Source organism: Charadrius vociferus, unplaced genomic scaffold, assembly GCF_000708025.1.
Source record: "Charadrius vociferus isolate BGI_N301 unplaced genomic scaffold, ASM70802v2 scaffold579, whole genome shotgun sequence".
Classification (NCBI taxonomy): Eukaryota; Metazoa; Chordata; class Aves; order Charadriiformes; family Charadriidae; genus Charadrius; species Charadrius vociferus.
This window is the reverse complement of record NW_009661367.1, coordinates 1,193,287-1,194,755: the sequence shown is the minus strand read 5'-3', so window position 1 is coordinate 1,194,755 and position 1,469 is coordinate 1,193,287. Positions and strand designations below refer to the sequence as shown.

The following is a 1,469-nucleotide window of genomic DNA, read 5'->3' as shown; positions in this document are numbered from 1 at the left end:
GGTCGGTGGGGGCAGGAGGATGGGAGAATGTCTGGAGGTGGAAGGGACCCGTGAGGGTCAGCGAGTCCCACTCCCCGCAGGGCCGCGCAACTCCGAGTGTCATCCAGCCGCCCCCCGAACTGCGACAGCCGGTTCCTGCGGTGTCCCAGGTGGGTTTGAGAGAGGAATTTCATCCCTGTTCCCTCTTGGAGCCTGGTTCCTAGAACTTACTGTGACTCGACTCCTGTTTAAAGAGAACGGGGTTACAGTGGTTCAGCTCCTCTCAAAAGGGGGTTCTTAACTCAGACAGCCTTGTTCATGGGGGTAACTGCTATGAGAGGTAAACACAGATTAAGACATGACTGTGTCATAGACGTAACAAAAATAGAAATCAAACAAACAAACAAAAAGAGCAGCGTTCCCTGTTCTAAAAGACTCCGTACAGAATCAGAAACACTCACACAACAGCTGGGAAACGTGGACGCTTTTCAGTGCTTCACGATTCGAACATGAAGCAAAACTTTTACAGTTTTTTGTTGAAACAGCGCTAGTTTTTTTGACGATTTTCATATACCCTGTACAACTCCGTAAGACAATAAAGTGAGACGCTACAAAACAAAAAAAAGAAAGAACGCAACCCCTTGGCTCTCGGTATAAATACTATCTTGGACTGGAAAGGGAATTTTTAGCACAGGAGAAATTAAAAGTAGAATCATAGAATGGTTTGGGTGGAAAGGGACCTTTAAAGCTCACCCGGTCTGACCCCCCTGCCCCAAGCGGGGGCATCTTCAAGGAGACCGGTGTGCTCGGAGCCCCGTGCAGCCTGGCCTGGAACGGAGGGAGCCCCCATGGCCTGGCACCCCCTGCCCAGCCCGGCTGTCCCCTGGCAGACAGTGACTCGACCCCCGGCAGCGCCCCGGGACACCTCTCCCCTCGGCTGTGGGGATTTTCCTTTTTGGGGTTCCAGCCCTGTAACCATTCTTGTCTGTCCAACTGGGCTGATTAATCCTCATTTTCAATAAAAACCCAGTTCCAGGCGGGCAGCGGAGTTACTGTGGCGGGGATGGAGGGTGCAGGATTTTGGGGATTTTCATCCCCACTTTTTTGAGGGGGGGGGAGGGTGCCGACTTTGACCAGTGATTTTGACCCGAACACCGGCAGTTTGGGTCTCGCTGCCCTGGCTGTGCTGTGGAGGGCAGGGAGACCTCGGTGCTCGCAGGTTTTGTGCCAGGTCAGGGAGCCGGGAGGGAAGAGCAGCTGGGAGCACTTTATCTCTGCCCCGGCGTGGGGTGGCCCCGCTCCCCTTTGCTTCCCCTCCAGCCAAAGTCCTCTCCTGTTTCTGCTGACTTGGCCCCGGTGTGCGGAAACGGCCTCTTGCGACGCCTTCCCGTCCCCGGCAGTGTCCCGGCTCAGCTCGGCCGAGCTCTGCCTGCCTCTGCCGGGCTGCCAGCCGTGCTTTGCCGTGCCGTGCCGTGGCCCCCCCTGCCCCG

The 1,469-nt window shown here is 56.1% G+C and overlaps 2 protein-coding genes across 2 annotated transcripts in view; one reads left to right on the top strand and one right to left on the bottom strand.

The window, feature by feature from the left end:
- The window catches only part of PES1 (pescadillo ribosomal biogenesis factor 1), an 8,863-nt gene extending 8,690 nt beyond the window's left edge, over positions 1–173 (bottom strand). The window contains exon 1 of the mRNA XM_009893340.1: positions 72–173. Within this exon, the coding sequence (XP_009891642.1) occupies positions 72–173 (102 nt within the window). The remainder of the gene's footprint in view (positions 1–71) is intronic.
- Positions 174–488: 315 nt separating this feature from the next.
- Positions 489–1,469, top strand: part of SLC35E4 (solute carrier family 35, member E4) — a 7,293-nt gene continuing 6,312 nt past the window's right edge. The window contains exon 1 of the mRNA XM_009893339.1: positions 489–493. Coding sequence (XP_009891641.1) covers positions 489–493 — 5 coding nt within the window. The remainder of the gene's footprint in view (positions 494–1,469) is intronic.